This window comes from Leptonotus elevatus, chromosome 20, assembly GCF_054856555.1.
Source record: "Leptonotus elevatus isolate MCC_2025b chromosome 20, RoL_Lele_1.0, whole genome shotgun sequence".
NCBI lineage: Eukaryota > Metazoa > Chordata > Actinopteri > Syngnathiformes > Syngnathidae > Leptonotus > Leptonotus elevatus.
The window spans coordinates 7271154-7289584 of record NC_141258.1 but is presented as its reverse complement, the minus strand read 5'-3'; the positions used below and the strand labels follow the sequence as shown (position 1 = coordinate 7289584).

Genomic DNA, 18431 nt, shown 5'->3' with positions numbered 1-18431 from the left:
AACTTAAATTAAAAAAAAAGAAAAAGGAAAAAAAGCAAGTTGTGCAGAAAGTATCGAAACATTGAAAAGTTGGACACGTGCATTCAAAAGTTTAGAGAAGGCCAAGTTACACCCACATGTAAAGGTTAAAGTGCGCAAGTACTGGAATGCGGCCCACACGTCGCAAACCGGAAACAGAAACAAAGTTGATGGGTGAAAACCCGGAAGTCGGTAGACCCGCCTCCTCCGTGGCATATAGTCCATGTCTTTGAGTGAGCAACAAAAGCAATAAATAACTGTAAGGGTTTATTCTTTTTTTTATTCTTTCATAGAGTCAGCACGGTGACGACGAGTTAGCACATTTGCTACACTATAGAAAATGCAAGGATGGATTATTGAGCAGGGTTAGGGAAACATATACAACTTTTATTTCAGGCATTCATGCTGTACTGTTAAATACTTTACTTAACGTGTATATTTTAAAAGGAAATAAGTTGTGCGTCAATAGCAACGGCATGCGTATACTGTCTAAAGCCTGTTTACTCTGTGGTTCTGCCATAGTAACAAATCATAATTGATATTTATGAATTCTCATTCTTGGTGGTTCATCTGCCAAATGAAGCACGTCCCAACTAAAAACAAAGACGCAGCGGTGACGTAGATTATGAAAAAGACTGTGTTGATTTTTACGGCGAGTCTTGTCCAATATCCGGGCTTGTCCTCATTTTCCTTCTTGCTGTCCAGAAGTCGCGTGAAGACCTTTATCAAGTCATTCGTTTCGCCGGAGAGTCTCTCCAGAGAGCTGGACTCCGTCAGTCGGCCATCCTACGAAGGGTTTTGTGGATTATTGCGCATATTTGACTAATAAAAAACATATGATTTTGTAGAGTTGTAGGCACCTTTAGCATTTCTGATGAGTTTTCATCTGTGGGCACTTTACAAATGCATGAACAACTTGGACTTTTCTTTTCTGCAGAGAAACAAAATTATAGAAATAAAAAATTTTGTGGCCACATTGCAAATGTCATGTGACCAAACAAGTGAGCCGTGACCTCCACAATGCGAGCCCGAAGGCAATTTGATGTCAATCACCCCCTTTGAATTGACAAACGTATTAAAACGCCATACGAGAAAGCTTTTTTTCACCAGTTTGATCTCCGACGTCCTCGCCGCCTCTATCTTTTTCCATCAGGTACATGACAAAGATGGTCTCCAGCAGGCTGAGCATCATCAGTGCAAATATGCCGATGCAGTAGACGACTGAGGGGGGCAGCGGATGGCATCAGTGAATGCGAGAACAAGTCCGTTTACATTTTTTAGGTGTAAGTTCACATGTGTGCTGACCTATGAGAGGGATTTTGTTGGAGGAGCAGGGCAGGATCTCATTGAGGATGAGCTGCATGACGGTGATGGCCAGCAGAATGGTCACCTTGAAGCTCAGCTTCTCGCCTCCCCTGTCCGAGATGAAGTAGGAGGCCACGTCCAGGGTTAGGAAGAAGAGGATGGGCAACAGGAAGTTGATGACGTACAACATCGGCCTCCTCTTCATGCTAATCTGTGACATTGCAATGAAAGTTGGGCAGATATCATAAATTTTACTATTTTTCTGTCCCCTTTCATATCTTTCTTCTTTTGTTTTTTTAAAGAATGAAATAAAAATGTTGTATTGAATTGAACTGAAGTTTGAAGACAGCGAAAATACAGTGTGGTACAAAACACTCACAGTATAAACAATCATATCTTGCTGGATGCCGAACACGTTGCTAGTCTTGTTGACGACGGTCATGCCGATGAAGAGCCACTCGTTCCGGGTGTGCATTACTTCCCGCGACCACTTGGTGGCCTCGGCGGAGCTGAGCCTGTGAAGCAGCTGCAGTTCCCCCGCTGCGACAGGAAGTGAGTGTCACTAAGTACAAATGCTTTTTCAGATATTTGTACCCAAGTATTCGTTAAAATATATTTATATATATATAAAAATTAACTTCCCAAAAATCCTGTCTAAGAAGGGGCTCTACCCCCAATAAGCATTTTTCAAGAGTTATTTCACTTGTTTTTAAACACAGTTATTGATGCACTGCAATTCCACTTCCGAGTACTAGATGGCGGGACGTTTTAACTTGATACGGTGGGAATACAAAAGAAGAAGAACGAAACCAGAACTACTTATGGCACATCTTAGATTTGATTGGAAATCACCGTTCTGGTTTGTGTGCTTAGCTTGATTTGGATGTTGGAGTTTGAATTAATAAAGAAAGCACAAAAACAAAACAAAAAAGATTTAATTGGAAATACTTTAATATTATCTGACGTAATCTGCTTTTTAAGACTACAATGGTTGTAGTTTATTTAATATACATCTTTGGCCGTGATTATTGATGTATATTGTGAGATGATAAGTCTGCTCGTTTGGAAAAACATTTGTTACACTGTTACAGTTACACTGTACAATACTTTTGTCTGTCTCTCAATGTATTAAATGTTTTTTTTAATGTGTTTGCATTATTATTATTTTTTAAACATGTTTATGGTAACCCCTGTAATGGAGGGGGTTTACTGTACTTCTAATTTGACCGACACTTGTACCTAAACACAGAGTAGTGTGATTACTCGTGCCACCTGCAAAATGAAAATATGGACAGGCGAGCTTTTCCAGTCACGGAGTGTTTTGATGAGCCTTACATGTGTGGACCACAGACTTGAAGGTGAGGTTGCAGCTCTGCTTGTCGAAGGGGAACTGGTAGATGTGCAGCTTGCACATGCTGAGCAGAACCTGGTCATTCTTCACTTGCACGTGGCCGCTGCTGAAAATGGTGAGGTGGGGGATCGGGGGGGCCTTGTCCTTTTCTATCCTGCACGGCAACAGCAAGCTGCAGAGGTCAGGCTCAAGTAGGCTTGGCAACATTTTATTATTGGTTTGTCTTCAAATGTTTGAGGGTTAAAAGTTGGGGTTGTTGGGTCAGGTGTGAAGGTGTTAAGGATTTTTTTAATTGAATGAGGTGGATCTATACTTACATTTCTTCAATGGTGAGATCTGGCTTCCAAAACAATTCAGTGGGAAGAGAGATGTTCTTCATCCCGCAAAACTGCTCCGGATCCCAAGAGATGTGATCATTCTGCCATCTCTGTGCAGGAAACACAATTAGAAGATTGACCCTCCAAAAAAAGTCTGTCCATTTATAAATTGACAGAAAAAAATTAGTAGCGCAAAAAAAAAGAAGTGCTTTGAATGAACCGTGAAAATCCAAACGTAGGGTATGAAGGTCTGGTCTAGCTCCCTCTGTTGACAGACAAAAAGAAAAGTTACAAATATTAAAATCCAAGCGTAAATAATAATTTCCCGTTGAAGGGGAGGATGATCTGGCAACCTAAAAAAAAAACATTAATGGTTTTTCCCAGCCTCGGTTAATTATTCATTGAATATGATGGAAGCCTCTAATTACAGTTGAGAAAGCCTTCAAGCGGCGTCAGGGCCAGTTGGGTTTACCGCAAAATGATTTGGAAGCATTTCGTCTTGTTCAATACGACACCTGGCAACCACTAAAAACGATTTACAGTATTTATCATTTGCTGAATAGATATCATCTTATTCTGTTGATTGCAACAAAGATATTGTACAATATATATAATATATACAAATTGTCATGCATGCATATACTTTCATTTCATGAACCAATAATGTTTTTTAATTGGTTTTTTTTATACTCTAAATTAATTATAAAGATGTGTCCCAACGTTTTTTTTCTAAAAAGCTTGTTGAATACTAATACTAATATGTGCGCTGTAAAATAAATAAATACATAAATAAACTAACCACGTCTAGAATGGCGAAGAGGATGACCTCCAGCGAAACCACAGTTGGCTTTTTGTAGTGTTTGACGGGCCTCGTCATGGAGTACAAAGTGCTCTGTGTGGTCATGTTGAGGTAGTCCAGCACCTCGCGGTAAGAACACACTCGCTCCGAGCAAGCCGCACCTGCACAACAGAACATTTGGCCAAGTACAATTCAACAACAAACAAACAATAAATAATAAAGAACGATGGGTGAGCTCACCTGTGAAGAGGAGCATGAAGAAGAAGGATCCAGGAGGGAGCATTTTGACGCAGTGAGTACGTTCTCCTTGATCAGTTTGGACATATGAAGGGGAAAAAAAAAAGAAAAGGGGCTGGGCCACACTTAAATCCCACAAGTTCAAATTGCAAATGCGATCGTGGCGCCAGTGGCTGCTCGTTAACTCCTCATTTGTGGTCATATTCGTTTGTCTGTCTGACTGACTGACCACTTTAATGCTCCAATATCACTCTCGCTCCCTGTTTGATATTCAATGATAAAATATGCTGATGTCGCATGAAAAGTGTTTTCATTAGTGATTATATTGTTGACAACCCTAAAATAGTGGTTTTAGGGAGGAAAACGTTATTTTTTTTAGGGGTAAAATATTTCAGCTTTTTTTCTTTTTTTTTTACTCATTCACTGCCATTGACGGCTATAGACGTCATAAATTCATTTGAACTATTTCTATTAATGTAAAAATTTGTTCCACTTTCGTTAACAAGAGTATGAAAACCTAGACATTTTTTGGGAGTACATTTATAACAGATATAAAATTTGTGATTAATTTTGAGTTAACTAGTGAAGTCATGCAATTAATTACAATAAAAAAATTAATCACCTGGCACCCCTAATTTTTAATAATCTTTTCTTTAAAAAAATAAAAAATAATTGTAATTATTTTTTTCCAATTTTTAATAATCTTTTTTTTTTTGTAAAGAAAAGATTATTAAAAATGAGGGGGCGTCAGGCGATTACCATTTTTAATCGTAATTAATCGCATGACTTCACTGGTTAACTCACGATTAATCACACATTTTATATCTGTTCTAATACAATTTAAAAAAAATTGACATTATAACACCCTCTGCTGTTGACAGAAAATGACATCACAGTGGCTAAGAGCTCAGGTAACCACCAATCACGGCTCACCTGTTTTCTGTGTTTGGTCATGTGACATACACAAGCTGTGTGATGTCGTTTTCATGCTGCATTCGAGGATGGTCGGACGTCGGACTTTTCCAGGAAGTGTGTACGGAAACGCCCCCTTGAACTCGGACTACAAGTGACGTCACTCTACAATGGCGAGCCCTTTGGAAACACCAACACAATTTACTCAAGTGTAAAACTCCATAGCTTTCTTCATTCATAAATATTCAACATTATTTTACGTAACACAACGTACGCGACAGTATGCCGCTATCTCCCCGCAGACAATTATATGGTGAACTACTGAACTGTATGAAATGCTTATGAAATAAGATAAAAACAATTAAAGGAAGCAAAATTGCGAGAAGGTAAGTTTGCTATCCGACTTATGACCATCCTCGAATGCGGCAACAGTCGACGGCATGAGTGAAAATGTCAAAATGGCCGCCCCTTGAGATGAATAAGAGGCCTAACTGAAAGTCATTGTTCATCATACCGCCCACAATCATGGTTTCATGAAATAAAATGTACACATATCTAGAAACATGCTCAACATATTCATAATACAAGTTGGATCAAGTCTAAGTAAAACGTAATGTTTTGATAAGCTTATTTACCAGATAAAGCTCCGTCGTTGTCTGGATTCTTAAAAGACGTAAAAATACGTCATTGGCAGTCAATGACAGTTTTTTTTATTGCTTTTGTTGCTCACTCAAAGACATTTGATAACACGTTTAGATACAGTGCATACAGTGACTACATAGATAACTACAGTTAGCTCGCTACGTAACAATATCTATGTATTTAGCTAAAGATAGATAGATAGATAGATAGATAGATAGATAGATAGATAGATAGATAGATAGATAGATAGATAGATAGATAGATAGATAGATAGATAGATAGATAGATAGATAGATAGATAGATAGATAGATAGATAGATAGATAGATAGATAGATAGATAGATAGATAGATAGATGAGGAATGAAAATAAATTGAAATATAAGACAATCCGTACAAGATTATTCCCTATAATCATGCTCAGCAAAGACAGCACACACATTAGCAATTAGTGCTAGGTCCACTTGGAAAAGAGAATCGTCAAGAAGAGGCTGACCACAGTCAGGTAGAAGATGAAGAAGATTCTGTTGACCCTGGCGGCCACTTGCGTCCAGTAACCCAACTTGCCCTTCTCCTTCGTGCCGTTGAGCAGCGCGGTCAGCGTTCTTTCCATCTGCTTCAACTCGCCCGACAGCTTCTCCAGCGTTTGGCACAGGGCGCCGCTCTGCACCTTGAAGAAAACAATTTGGGGGTTCAATTGTAGTGTTTGACCTCAGAGATGTTGAGACTCACCTCTTTGGTTAGCGGCATCGGTTCCGTTGGAGTTTCAGGCATGGAATAAAGGACGCCACCCTGCGTCCAAGCTTGAACTTCTGCAGGCGAAGCAAACAAAACAAATACCTAAAACAAATTTTAAAAAACGAAGCTAAAACATTTTCAAATGTAACAAACCTTGTTTTAAAACTAACTGAATATAGAAAACAAAAGTCAAAATGGTTCTAATCTCACCTCCACGTTGGAAGCCAGTTTGCATGTTTCGCTCGTCGCTTCTTCCGTCTCCGTCGGCGTCCGTGTGGTCGCTGTCGCTTTTCTTGTCTTTCTCCACCAGGTGCATCACCAAGATGGTCTCCAGCAGGCTGAGCAGCATCAGCGCAAAGATGCCGATGCAGTACACGGCTGAAGACGGCGTCATTTATGTTTCAAGGTATACATATACATATATATATATATATATATATATATATATATATATATATATATATATATATACATATATATATATATATATATATATATATATATATATATATATATATATATATATATATATATATATATATATACATATATGGATCATTTTATTATAATATATACAGCACATACGGAAAGTGACCACACATCTCGAAACTAGAAGATTTAATCAACCAAAGTTAGCTCTTTTAAAATAAAAAACACAATGACATTAAAATATTCCCCCAAAAACCCTGCAGAAAAAAATTGGTACATTTTTTCCCCTAATGTTTCTCTCTGTTATAAAGTTAAATAAATATTAAAAGACAAAGTATTGTAAAACCGTATAATGTTCTGCTAGTAATTCATATCCTAGTAGCCATAGCTTTATGTAGGCTTAAGAACCAGGATTGAAGAGGATTTAACGCCAGCAAAAACTAGACTGAGCTGAAATACTTCCTGTTTTCATTCAAACTCAGTTCCAAACATAACAATGTGCTGCCATCTAGTGGTCAACAGCAGACTTATGCAAACCAAACTGCAATGGAAAAGGGTACGCTCAAATCATGGTTCCTCATTAAAATGAATGGCAATACAATTAATCTGTTCCAGTCTCTTGAAAAAAATAAGTTTTTCAAGTGTGTGTTTTTTTATAGCAAATCCTGTCCTGTGGCACTATATTCCCAGATGCTGATAAAAAGAAACTTGTATACCTATGAGAGGGATGGAATTAGAGGAGGAAGGCAGGATGTCGTTGAGGATGAGCTGCAGCACCGTGACGGCCAGCATGACGGTCACCTTGAAGCTCAGCTTCTCACCGCCCGAGTCCGAGATGAAGAAGGAGGCCAAGTCCAGGGCCAGGAAGAAGAAGACGGGCAGCAAAAAGTTGATGATGTACAGGATGGGCTTCCTCCGCATGCTTATCTGGACAATCAACGCAACGTCAGTTTGACACCATCTGAAAACACTTTGACGGATCTTGCACCTGGCTTGAAATTCAAACTTGGAACCCTAATCTGAAAACACTAACCTTGGCTTGAAATCCCAATTTGAAAACCCTAAACCTACTTGAAACCTTAAATTGAAACATAAAATTTCTTGAAACCGTACTTTAAAGAAGAAAGTTGGTCTTGAAACCCTAACACTGTCTTGAAACACCAATTGGAAACCCTCATTTGAAAACCTAACTCAGACTTGAAACCCTAATTTGACTCTAGTTACAAATTATAATCCACACCTTTAAATCAGCTGTGTTAAAAAAATGTTTTACCCAATATGAATAAAAACAACAACAACAACAATATGGGTTGTTTTCATAAAATAAAAAAATAAAAAACAATATGGGTTATCTTTAACCCAAGAGTTTTAAGTGCCAAAACCCTAAATTAAAAAGATAACCCTGACTTGAACCCTACTTTGAAACTCAGGTGGGGAGATGTTAGAGTATTCTAAAACAATTGGGTCAAAACTAAATCAAATTGGGTCAAAAAGTGGCCGACACAACTTTTTGGGTTATTCTTTTAACCCTCAAAAATTTACCAAAAATACCCCAATTATTGTTTTTGAAACTTTGAACTCTAAAAGCAGTTGGGTCAGACTCAAAACGAATCAAAATTGGGTCAAAGAAGGGCAGATAAAACTTTTTGGGTTATTCATTTAACCCCCAAAAAATCACCACAAAAAAAAAATGTTTACTGTTTTTCTGTTTTTTGTGGGTTATTCATTTGATTAAAAAACATTGTGTTGTAGTTTTTTTTTGGGGGGGGGGTGTTAAATAAATAACCCAAAAAGTTGGGTCTGTCTTTTTTTTAACCCAATTTGGCTTCTTGAGAGCCAACTGTTTTTAACGTGCACATTTATTTGTTCATCCCTGCAAGACAAATTGAATTTCCCGTTTGGACATGAAGTTGCGCGGGCGGTCTGCAGGCGGCAGGCTGGTCCGACCGTGTAGACGATGACGTCCTGGTGGTCCGGGCTGCTGGCCTTGATGGAGGTCACGTTCAAGTTAAGGAAGATCCACTCGTACTGTGTGGGCATCAAATCGCGCGACCACTCGGTGGCCTGGGAGGAGTTGTTGCTAGGCTGCAGGCGCATGTCCCTGGCTGCGGCGGAAGTTCACGCGATATCATTACAAAGAATGTATTTGAAAGAAAAAATACTATTTAAAAAAAAAAATACAAATTGTTGTTTTATGTTACTTACACGAGTGAATGATGGACTTGAAGGAGAGGTTACATCTCTGCGTGTCGAATGGGAACTTGTAAATGTTCATGCGACACATGCTGAACAGCACTTGGTCGTTTGTGACCTCCACAAGGCCGTCGGCGCTGATGGTCAGGTAAACATTCGGGGGCGCTTTGTCCTTCTCGGCCCTGTCGGGAGACATTTGGCGTCACGTTGCGGGGCTGTTGGGACGTGAGGCACGCTTGAGCACTTACATCTCCTCGATGGTGAGATCCGGCTTCCACAGAATGCTGACGGGAAGAGACACATTTCTGATCCCGCAGAACTCTTGGGGATCCCAGGAGATGTATTCGTTGTGCCACCTCTGAAAAACCCGCCCAAAAAAAAAAGTAGTCGTTCTTCACAGAGGACTTTGGGAATTGTTTGCTCTATTTGCAGGTGTTTGCTACCACTTGTGTTCAAATAGAAGTAGTTGAAAGGTTTATCGTGACATTGATGCTAGTTTTATTAGCCAGTCTATAGGGTTTTGTATTGTGTGTTAGCATCAAGCTAGAGAGCTTTAGTTCAATAACAATAGAGCCCACATAAGAACAACAAGGAAGGATAATACATATGGTACAATCGTGCCATCATCATCATCATCATCATCATCATCCCCAAAGCAGAACTCACTGTGACGGTCCAGACGTAAGGAACAAACTTCTGCTCCTTCTCCACCTGGAAAGTGGACATCTCATTAGAATGAACTTCGAGTAAAAAAATAAATAAATCTATATATAAATAATAAAGAAAGACTATAATGTACATAAGTATGATTTACCACATTGAGGATGGCGTACAGCAGCACCTCCAGGGACACGTGAGTCGGCCTCTTGTAGTACTTGACGGGCCGCGTCATGGAGAAGAGCTCGTTGGTTCGAGTCAGGTTCAGGTGGTTTAAGACATCCTGGTGACTGCAGCCGGTTGGTTCCCACGCCACGCCGTCTGCTACGATGGATAGCACAACCAACAACCTTGCCTTGAGCTATGGGTGACCAGAGTTGTCTTCTTTTTTTTTTAGATATGAATTGTCGTTCAGATGATTTAGTTTTTGTTTTGACTTGGGAGCAAAAATTTGAGAGGGGGAATTGCAGGCCTGTTTGGTTCAAGTCCGTGCTTGAGCTTGGGGGCACAAATAGATGGCTGGCAGAATGTTTTCTGGTATACAGCAGGATTTTATTTATTTTCCATGAATCAAAGCAAGTCGTCCAGGGTCTGAAGTAACAAAGCAGCCCCAAACCATCTCACTGCCATCGCCATGTTTGTCTGTAGGCATGATGCTTTGATCAAAAACTGTAATTTTTGCTTCCAGAAAGTTCCAGTTTTATCTCGTCGGTCCACATAACATTTCTCCAAAGTCTTATTTATTTATTTATTTTTTACCTTGGATGCCATTATTACCCAGTGTCTTGCTAATTGCTCAGCCATGGACACTAACCTCAATTGAGGCCAATTTGGATGTCATCCTGGGTTATTTTGTGACTTCCTGGATTAGCCATCATTGCACTCTTGGAGTGATTTAGGTGTCTGACCACTTCCGGCGGCGGTTCACCACACTTCCCAAATTTCTCCATTAGTGCATAATGGCTCTCGCTGTCTGTGGCTTACTCGTCGACTCAAAATGGCTTCACTTTGATTCTCATTTGTTCTTTAATTGCTTTGGATCATGGCACGATATGTTTTTGATAAAATTCCGTATCTTACAAGTACTATTTAAGTAACTTCTTAATTCAATAAATCTGGCGTTATCAAGCCAGTGGGTGCGGCCAGGGAAATCGAACCCAATTTTCCCAAAACTGTTATTGTATGCAAGTCATGATTTAATAAATACTTGTCTTTACATTTGACCCCCTTAAATACATAAAATCATCATTTAGAAACTGTATGTTGTATTAAATTGGGTCATTATTTAAAATTGGTTTGGCCGAGGCCTACATTTTAACATTTTTCAACATGCACAAAAAAACACTGCATGCTTTATGTGGCAAATAAACAGTAAATATAAATGAAAGCACTTCATTCATTGATTAATGTGTGATGCTGCTTACCAGAGAAGATGAGGAGGGAGACGAGGGCTGCGAACATGATGAAGTTACTGACGCACAGTAAGTGGTCGCTCCCGTGGTGTCCTTTATGAAGGAGGAGGGATGAGCGGACGTGGCGTTGCGGCTCGTTGTTCGTAATACGATGGCGATGATGTTTTTCTCATGCCATGGAGGGCCCTTAAAACTAAGTGAGGCAATTTAGTTAAACACGCACACACATGGACATACAGTAGTAGTGAAATGCTAGCATGAATAATTAATTGTGTACGTTAAGAGGCTATTGATGGTGACGTCTATATTTAATTTAAGATCAATTAGTTAACGCAATATAAGTTGCATAAGACATTAACATAAACGCGCATCTATTACCGCATCTGAGTTGGAATCAACTTGTGCCCCAAATAGCTTAATAATGAAGAAAAAAGAAAAATAGTTTACCATATAAACGTCAACCTCTTTTCAACTGAATAAACAAAAATCTAATTTTTCTTATAAACAATACTGTCTTGTTTATTTATAATAAACAAAACAATACCCTTGTTAATATTATAATAAACGGAAAATACACAAATTCTGAAAAAACAACAACACACATTTTAAGTTAATTAAAATTTATATTGTTTATTGTTAATTTTTTTAAATTACCATACAAAGAAAATATATTTTTCTCATTACAACAAAGCTTATCATAATTAAACAAAATAAACAATTGGGTTTGCTATATTTGTATCTTATTTCAGGAATAAATAAAAGATAGACTAAGGCTAATAAGCAGGCCCGGCCCTGGGCATAGGTGAACTAGGCAGTCGTCTTGGTCGCCATCTAGTGGAAGGGGGGCCAAATTGCAGGGCAAAAAAAAAAGATTAAAAAAAAGATTAAAAAAAGATTAAAAAAAGATTTAAAAAAAAAAGATTAAAAAAAGATTTAAAAAAATAAAAGATTTAAAAAAAAAAAAGACTTAAAAAAAAGATTTTAAAAAAAGATTAAAAAAAAAGATTTTTTGAAAAAGATTTAAAAAAAAATCCCCAAAACATTTACAATTAAAGGTTCAAGCCCTCAGATGCAGCATTAAGAGAGCGGCAAAGGGAGGAGGAGGAAAAACAGGCATACACATGTATGTCAGTCAATCATTATTGTCTATAAAAATAAACATGAAAATAGCATTAGCTTCTTAGCTTGCTTGCAACTTGTTTACTCCACCATTACATCCATGCTACTTGGTGCACCAGAGCGAGGCAAAGCTTGCTGGCTTTAAAATAAAGCAGCCAGTCCAGTTCAGATACCTGCAAAAAGATTTGCATAAATCATTGTTTCACATAACCATAATTAAGACAAGATAAGAATTGCATGCTGGTTTAACGTAAACAAATATACAGTAAAGGCATACTTTTTTATTTCATATTTTATTTGTAGTTGTTTGTGAAATTTGATATTTATTGTGTGGCGTGCAATTAAATATTATTAATTAATTAATTAATCAATTCCGCTGGGGGGGGTACAATCTGGAACCAAATCTGCTAATCAGCCCCAACTTTTACCCAAAAAATACAACAAAAACCACATTACTTGGTATATAATGATATATAATAACATTCCCGACGTTTATTAAACCACTACTGTACATTACATGAGAATAATCTCATGACTTCCCACCAAACAAAAATGTCACAAAACGTATACACTATATGCTGAAATAATTGGGATTTTCTCAATTTAATCACAAAAACTGAGCCCGCTAAATTGAACACCTAGCTATCATTGTGTTGGATGAATGTTAAAAGGAGGATACGCAAGTTCATTCATTGTACTTTCTGCCACCTAGTGGACTATACGTCATTGGCATATATAGTTGGGGGAAATTAAACTAAGACAAAAGTGTTTGGGAATCGATGACGTAATCCATAAAAAAAAAAGAGCCAGTTACGTCGAGAGTGTCGGAGACGTCTAACTGGTCCACTCCAGGTACAGAAATGACAGAAAGAGTGCGGCGGTGGCGAGGTAGAAGAAGAAGAAGCCTTTGTTGATTCTGCTGGCCAAGCAGGCACCCTTCCTGCTGTCTTTCTTGCGGCTATGGTGCACGCTCAGCATCCTCCGCAGCTCCTTCAGCTCGTCCACCGCCAGCAGCAACAGCCGAGACTCCGCGCTCGGCACGCTGCTGTTGACCTACACGCACGTTACGCCGCTTTGAATAAATCAAATCAATGAACGGAGACCGCTTTGTTTCTAATGATTCAATGGGAGCAGTGTGTCCCAATACTTTTGTCCACACGTTTCAATGAGTGACTTCTTACCTCCTCTGGTACAGGTAGCAGCTCGTGTTGTTTCTCTCCGCCCATCACACATGCAACCAAAGATCCGGTCTGTTTTCTCTCTTCTGAAAACACAAAGCAGGTTAGCGTTGACGCATCATCAATGGTAGTCCCAGCAGTTCCGTATACAATCGTACCCGTGTCGGACTTATCGCTCGGATCGTTCTCCCGTCTGCTCCTGGCGCACGTCGCCAGATTCTCCAAGGAGTCCCCCTCTGTCAGGTAGGCCACCATGATGGTCTGCAGCAGGCTGAGAAGCATCAGGGCAAAGATGACGATGCAGTAGGTGGCTAACGGGAGGAAAAATATAAAAATACAATTGTTTCTTATCTTGAAAAAATATTTTCTTTTTCCCGTTGAGGTCGTAGCATGAAGTAATTGAGAAGCGCTGGATTCAACCCATACCCGTACCTATGAGCGGCGTCTTGTTGGACGTGGAAGGAAGGATGTCGTTGAGGATGAGCAGCAGCACGGAGATGGCGAGCAGCACGGTGACCTTGAAGCCCAGTTTCTCCCCGTGGCGGTCCAGGATGAAGAAAGAGGCCAGGTCCAGGCACAGGAAGAAGAGGATGGGCAGCAGGAAGTTGATGACGTGCAGCAGGGGTCGCCTCTTGACGACGAACTGGGAGGACGGGGGTTAACGGCACGCTTGACGTTTTTATGGGAAGGTTCGGAAATCGCCGTACCGTGTACACCAGCTGATCCCACGTTTGGTCGCCAAGCGTTATGTTGGTCCTGCTCACGGACAAATGGAGGAAGTCCCACTCTCCCTGGGAAAGAATCAGGGATTTGGTGAACTCGGTAGCCCGCGACGAGTTCACCACTGGCAAGATGCGCAGGTGTTGATCTGCGAAGAGAGTGAGGAAAGTATTAAAAAAATATAAGGCGGGACAAAAGTAAGTACTGGACACACTTTTTGAATTATTTAAGTGGAGGGAAGGAATGAAACTATGTATGAAAGGGAGGGAAGGATGACAAAAGGAATTGCGACAGAATGTATGAGAGAAAGCAAGGCTGGGGCAAAAAAGTGGACCGACCGACTAACTTTGGCCAATTTGACCCAACATTGAATACATTTTTAGTTTTGTAAAAAAACAAAACAGAATTGGGTCAAATTAACCCAGGTTAGAAGGTCGGTTTCTTTTTTTTTTAACCAAATTGGGTTATTATTGACCCAAATGTCATGTAGGACCCACTGTAGGTCGGTCCATTTTGGACGTACACAGTGTTGGGTTAGTTTTCACCCAACTATTTTTAGAGCGTAGGTAAAAAATAACCCAGTATATGTCAAAAATGGATCGATCCACTATTAGCTAATAGTAAGTGAAAAATAACCCAATATAAACGTCAATTTGACCCAAATTTCTAAAGAAAAGAAAATATATATTTTTTTAAATAGGTTTTGACTAAGACAACCCCCAAAATTGACCGGTCGGTCCATTTTTTTTACCCAAATTGGGTTATGTTTTTACTCAACTGTTATTAGAGTGTAGGTGAAAATCAACCCAATTTGGGTAAAAAAACAAAAACGATCCACTATTTGGTTTGTCAATTTGACCCAACTACCAAAAAAAAATAAAAAATTGGTTTGTTTTGTCTAAGAACCCTTAAAAATGTGTGGTTTTGCACAAAAGAATCTCAGAAAGTTGGGTCAAACTGACACAAGTTAGCGGATCTGTCCATTTTTTACCCAAATTGGTGTAGCTCAAAGACAATTCAATTTGGGTCCAAAAATTTACCAATCCACCATTTGGGTCAATTTGACCCAACTTACTGAAAACAAAAAAAAAAAGATTAGTTATTTTTTTTTGTGCTTAGACCAAAACCAGTGGTGTCAAAGTCCGGACCTCGAGGGCCTGAGTCCTGCATGTTTAATAGGCTTCCCACGTTCAACACAGCTGATTCATATTTAAGCTCATCAGCAAGCTCTGGAGAAGCCTGATAATGATCCTGATCATTGAATCGATAAATCAAAATTTCAATTCTTTCTGTAAATTAAAAGCAAAGTGGCTACCTACTTTTTGTGACCCAAAACAGCAATTTAATAAAATAGTGAGGTTTGGGGGGGGGGGGGGGGGGGGGAGAAACTGCTTACAATTGAAAACGTTTGAGGCCAGCGAAATGTTGCAGCGCTGCGTGTCGAAGGGGAACTTGTGCACGTCCATCATGCACATGCTGACCACCCGTATGTCCTCATCCAGGAAGACGGTCCCGTCGTGCCTGATCAGCAAGTAAGGGCTGGGCTGTGAGTTGTCTTTCTCCACCCTGACAAAACACACGCAATAATGGGCCGGTTGCGGTACGCCTTTTGTTTACTCACATATAATGGAGCCTATAGTGTAGTCATTAACTTTCCAAGACACAATGGGGAGTTAGCAAACAGCAGGTCATGACGTGACTTTATGTAAACTAACAATCTTGCCATAATGGCTTCCCATTTGTCACTCGATATCTTCAAAGAATATAGGAAGTGATTTATTGAAAAATTAACAGTATTTATTTTCCCTCTGGCATTTTTTGACAGTCATTATGCAGCACCTATTGAGCTAACAACCGTTTAGTTTCGTTTTTTTAAAACTAGTTTGTGTGATTTTTGTGTGTAGCATAAACTTACATCTCTAGGATGAAGAAGTTGGGATTTATTACTTGGGCCAATTTGACCTAACAGTCTAAAAAAAGTATCTTTTTATTTTATTTTATTGGTCCTTTTGACAAAGGCAACCCAAATTTGGGGTTGATTTGTAAAAAACAACAACCCAGAAACTTGGGTCAAATTGACTTCCAAGTTAGTGGGTCAGTCCACATTTAACCCATATTGGGTCATTTTTGACCCAACTGTTTTTAGAGTGCAGGTCAAAAACAACCCAGTTTTTGAAAAAGAAAAAGAAAAAAGGCCAATCCACTACATGGGTCAACTTGACCTAAATGGCTAATTTCCCCCCCCAAAAATTTAGGTTAATACAAAAAATTGGGTTGTTTTGTACAAAAAGATTTTTGTGTATAGCATAAACTTACATCTCCAGAATGGCGATGTCGGGTTTCCACAGCATGTCGGTGGGAACAATAATTTCCGTAATCCCGCAGAATTCATCCGGTTCCCAAAAAATGCGTTCGTCCCTCCAAGACTGCAGACAGTTTACAGACCAATTACCGCGGGCAGCGAGATCACGTAAACAACATCATCATCCACTCACCTTCATTGTCCAGAGGAACGGAATAAAGGTTTGCGTTTTCTCCATCTGCGGGAACACGCATGTGGAAACGTCACCACCAAATTCATGCGAGCACGAACCGCGCATATTCAAGTACCTACCACGGCCAAGATGGCGTACAGGATGACGTTGAGCTCCACCACGGTGGGATGCGTGTGGTCCAGGACGGGCCGGGTCAACTGGAAGGCCTTGTTGTTAGAGGTCAGGTTCAGATGGTCCACGACATCCTGGTAGCTGCACACCTTGCCCGGTGAGGCCCCTCCTACCACTAGGGATGCAGTTACTTAGTGACGCTGCATGTTATATTAAATTTTGTCAACTCCAATCTTTATATATTATTGAGGTAGTTATATGTTTGTCCTGTATATTATTCCAAATCGGCAAAATAATTATAAGGCCAACTCACGTTGGAGTATAGCTCGGTATAAAGACCCAATGTAAGCGTAAATCAGAGCCGTTTCAGCAGCGTAACAAGATGGCGTCCATATGTCATGTGACCAGCAGTTGACCAATCACACTTGTGGTCACCTTTTGATCAGGAACTAGAAATTAGAATCGAAAATTAATTTTAAGCAATTTAAAGGAAACATTCTATATTTAGTTTTTCTTTAAAATTATTTGTCTTTGGGGGGGGGGTTAATGGACTAGTGGTATCCGTATTTGGTATCAAACATGTTAATTTTTTTTCTCCTCATTTGGATTTTCCCTTTTTTTTCTGGGATTTTATTCCCAATTTCTAACATTTTTTGTGGAAAAATGTAATGTGCATGTTAATCTGAATTTTTGAAGAATTTGTGTGCAAAAAATATTAATTTAATTTTTTTGAAAATGAATCAAGGAGCCACTCAGTGTGGTCGTCAGTTCCCCATCGCTGTTCGACAGCATAACCAAGTTGTTAAAAATGGAAGACATTTTTGACCATCATTTTGTATAAGACTGCATAAGACAACTTTTCAAAATGTAAGTTTGATACCGATACTATCAGAAAGATTATAAACGTCTGCAAAAACCTAATTAAAATGGATGGAAAATGTTTTAATGTAATTTTACACTTCTAATAATAATAATGTTCAAAAATAAGCAATTAAAATGGCAAACTTTTAGCACTTACCTGAGAGGATGAGGACAACGACCAACGCTGTCATCGTTACTGTGATGTGAAGCCGAGTGGTAGAAGAGCTTTTTAAACCTGACATGATGATGAGAATCCCCTCCCACCGGCTTTGTAATGACATTGACGAGGAAACGTTGGCGTGGTTCGAGGAAGGGCTGACACGATGCGCCTGTTATTGCTTCCAGGCTGCACTGTGAGAAATAAAAGCAGGTGGCAAATTGGGGGTGTCTGAAAAGAGGCAGGTAATGCGGATTCGAGGAGGAACTGCACCATGAGAAGGGAAATAATGGAATCATGGAGAAAAAAAACACGCACTAAAGTCCATTAGAGCGACACTTGATCACCAAAATGACATTCTAATGACATTACACATAAAAGCACTCTTTTTTTATTTCATCTTGCTAATTGATGTCCAGTGATGGGAACAGGAAGCTGATTCACTTGAAGTCAGTATAAAATGTACATTTTCAAGGCTTTAAGAACTTCATAATTAGATTATATACAACCAGAGTTCCGCATTGGGTTGAGACTGTCAAGCGTTTTACTTTGTTTAGTGGCTGAAATGTTAAAATGATTCACGTTTTTTTTGTGCTTAAACAGTTTAATAGCTCCTGTTCATCTGGTCTTGTAATGTCATAATGTAGCCTATTTTTTGTTACTGTTTAATTATTTTAAAGCATGTACACCTCAATACTTTATTTTATATCACTTTTTAAATTTATTAAATATATATATATATATATATACATATATTATTACCGTTCTAGACAGTTTTTTCG

The 18431-nt window shown here is 39.2% G+C and overlaps 3 protein-coding genes across 9 annotated transcripts; all 3 read right to left on the bottom strand.

Annotated features, from left to right (window-relative positions):
* Positions 1-331: 331 nt before the first annotated feature.
* On the bottom strand, positions 332-5637 carry LOC147156805 (5-hydroxytryptamine receptor 3A-like). Of its 5 annotated transcripts, none has more exons than XM_086064552.1 (10): positions 4961-5637; positions 4031-4096; positions 3791-3951; positions 3212-3256; positions 2992-3101; positions 2659-2828; positions 1324-1863; positions 1126-1239; positions 879-949; positions 332-804 (listed from the first exon to the last, which is right to left on the bottom strand). In XM_086064552.1, the coding sequence occupies exons 1-10, from the start codon at positions 5013-5015 to the stop codon at positions 571-573; spliced, it is 1566 nt and encodes a 521-aa protein (XP_085920678.1). In that variant the 5' UTR covers positions 5016-5637; the 3' UTR covers positions 332-570. The 5 variants fall into 5 exon arrangements, with proteins under 5 accessions (XP_085920678.1, XP_085920679.1, XP_085920677.1 ...); XM_086064553.1 differs by lacking the exon at positions 4961-5637 and having other exon boundaries at positions 1324-1534; positions 1703-1863; positions 4031-4507; XM_086064551.1 differs by having other exon boundaries at positions 1324-1534; positions 1703-1863; positions 2992-3256; positions 3791-4096.
* A 73-nt stretch (positions 5638-5710) lies between these two features.
* On the bottom strand, positions 5711-11158 carry LOC147156804 (5-hydroxytryptamine receptor 3A-like). The gene is given in 10 exon segments (XM_086064554.1): positions 5711-6251; positions 6254-6391; positions 6528-6695; positions 7463-7673; positions 8694-8851; positions 8952-9121; positions 9188-9297; positions 9606-9650; positions 9754-9920; positions 11021-11158. Coding segments are annotated over 10 exon segments (1422 nt in total). The 5' UTR covers positions 11058-11158; the 3' UTR covers positions 5711-6033.
* Positions 11159-11682: 524 nt separating this feature from the next.
* On the bottom strand, positions 11683-17913 carry LOC147156803 (5-hydroxytryptamine receptor 3A-like). Of its 3 annotated transcripts, XM_086064616.1 has the most exons (11): positions 17650-17767; positions 16640-16806; positions 16521-16565; positions 16342-16451; positions 15422-15591; positions 14013-14173; positions 13738-13948; positions 13464-13616; positions 13309-13391; positions 12942-13180; positions 11683-12300 (listed from the first exon to the last, which is right to left on the bottom strand). In XM_086064616.1, the coding sequence occupies exons 1-10, from the start codon at positions 17732-17734 to the stop codon at positions 12962-12964; spliced, it is 1404 nt and encodes a 467-aa protein (XP_085920742.1). In that variant the 5' UTR covers positions 17735-17767; the 3' UTR covers positions 11683-12300; positions 12942-12961. The 3 variants fall into 3 exon arrangements, with proteins under 3 accessions (XP_085920742.1, XP_085920743.1, XP_085920741.1); XM_086064617.1 differs by having other exon boundaries at positions 11683-13180; positions 16640-17066; positions 17650-17913; XM_086064615.1 differs by having other exon boundaries at positions 11683-13180.
* Between the last annotated feature and the right edge of the window lie 518 nt (positions 17914-18431).